The 2,242-nt window shown below is 35.4% G+C and overlaps 1 protein-coding gene across 1 annotated transcript in view; it reads left to right on the top strand.

Moving 5' to 3' along the window:
- Window positions 1-2,242, top strand: part of ZCWPW2 (zinc finger CW-type and PWWP domain containing 2) — a 112,314-nt gene that overhangs the window by 12,764 nt on the left and 97,308 nt on the right. The window contains exon 2 of the mRNA XM_026649348.1: window positions 700-859. Within this exon, the coding sequence (XP_026505133.1) occupies window positions 700-859 (160 nt within the window). The remainder of the gene's footprint in view (window positions 1-699; window positions 860-2,242) is intronic.

Below are 2,242 nucleotides of genomic sequence, written 5' to 3'. Positions count from 1 at the left end.
GGATAAATGGACACAAGTCAGATATCAGGAATGGCAATATACAAAAACCTGTAGGAGAACACTTCAACCTCCCTGGCCACACAATAGCAGATGTAAAGGTAGCCATCTTACAGCAAAAAAACTTCAGGACCAGACTCCAAAGAGAAACTGCTGAGCTTCAGTTCATTTGCAAATTTGACACCATCAGATCAGGATTAAACAAAGACTGTGAATGGCTAGCCAACTACAGAAGCAGTTTCTCCTCCCTTGGTGTTCACACTTCAACTGCTAGCAGAGGACCTCACCCTCCCTGATTGAACTAACCTTGTTATCTCCAGACTGATTCTTGCCTGCATATTTATACCTGCCCCTGGACATTTCCATTACATGCATCTGACGAAGTGGGCATTCACCCACGAAAGCTTATGCTCCAATACATCTGTTAGTCTTAAAGGTGCCACAGGACTCTCTGTTGCTTTTTTCCTGGTATAATTAACCGTCTTTAGAATCACCAGATATTGGCATGTATGGGTTTTTCTGACCTTTGTGACAAAACTATTGTTACTATTATATTTATTATTTATAGAGCACAAAAATATGCTAGACACTTTAGGTATTGCAGATAGGAAGAAACTTAAATATTTGGTGGTAACTGAGGTATTGATATTGCTTGTTGTTTTAAAATATACATTTCTAAGTGTCTCAAATTATTTTTTGAAGATGGCCTGGCATACTTTGTCCTGATCCTCTTAATGGACAATATGTGACATATGACTTGGATGGATATGTTAAAAGCAATCATGTAGAATTCTTAGGTGATCCCCATTCCAGAGGTTGGGTTGCTGTGAAATATATTAGCCGTTACCCTAGCTCAATTAAGGTAGGTAGAATAATATATTAACATTTCATAATGCTGACATTTTATGTGTATGCATGTTAAATATTCTAAAATAATTTACTTCATATATTTACTATTAAAGTGAATGAAAATTGTTATATGATCTGAATCAATAATAGAATATTTGTTTAGGTATAATAGCTACAAATAACATTGTGTTAACTGTTTGGAATCTTGGGTTCACTTTTAAGAAATTAAGGATGTGAAATTTGAAAGTCAGCTAATACAATTATTTTTGATTCTGATGGATGTAAAAAGCAGATTCAGATAAGACTATGCAGTTGCATTTAAAAACACATTTTTGTTCCCTATAGCAATTTATATTTCAGAGAATGTAAACTTACAGTAATAGCCTCATGCAGAAAGACATTAAGGAGTGTAACCAGTTTTACAACTTTCATACAGAGTATTCCACTTTTTTCTTACAAAAAATTTTTTTTTGCACTATACACTTACAGTCGCAGGCAACCTCAAAAGCACACTAGTAATTACTGATTTAACAAACCTAAAAGAAAACCACCTGTTTCTAAGTTATTTCCAATTATTCTGTTTTTGCTGTATTTTTTAAAACGAGCCTAGAAAACAAAAACCTCAATGTGCATTTACTGTCAATGTGAACTAGAAAAAAATGTAGTCACAAATATTTGCCATAAAACTGCCTCACTCAAGGCTATTCCAAACCTGCAGCTTTTCCACATGTAAAATGCCCAGTGGAATAATATACTCTTGCTGTTGCCAAGAGAAGTCTTCATAATAGCCTTGTCAACATGTTTCGTATCTGCCCTGGCCATGCTTCCCTTTAGGCAAAGATGCCATTTTGGAGGTTGTATTGATTGTCTGTGGTCACCTGGCAGAGATGAGATTGTAGCTGCAACTTCCTCTTGGTACTTCATATGTGGTGGCCCTGCAGACTTGTTTATGCTAGCATAAACCTGGGTAAATCAGAAGTGAACTTGGCCCACTGCCTTAATTTGGTGTTCTGAATGTACAATGGCTATCAATATCTTGATCTGAATTAAAGAAGAGGAAGTGTATTTTATTTACTATCTGTAGGTTTGAAACATTTTTCCATTGTTCACTGTCTCTTCAACCCTCATTGATACATGTTTTCTTCTGGAAGACATATAATAAAATTACATCTATCTCCTTTACAGAATTGGATAACACATGATGGGTTCAGAACTACCATCCTACTTTTGTTTAACTAATTAGTCATATCTTCTAACTGGTTTTGGCTCATTTTCTCCAAATCTTTGTGAGAAGTCATGTTTAATTAGCTGGAACTAAAATAGTCAATAATACATTATTTTATGTGTGTGTGTGTGTGTGTGTGTGTGTGTGTGTGTGTGTGTGTGTGTGTGTGTG

This window comes from Terrapene carolina, unplaced genomic scaffold (assembly GCF_002925995.2).
Source record: "Terrapene carolina triunguis isolate 2854851 unplaced genomic scaffold, T_m_triunguis-2.0 Scaffold84, whole genome shotgun sequence".
In the NCBI taxonomy this organism is placed as follows: Eukaryota; Metazoa; Chordata; order Testudines; family Emydidae; genus Terrapene; species Terrapene triunguis.
This window is presented reverse-complemented; position numbering and strand designations above follow the sequence as displayed.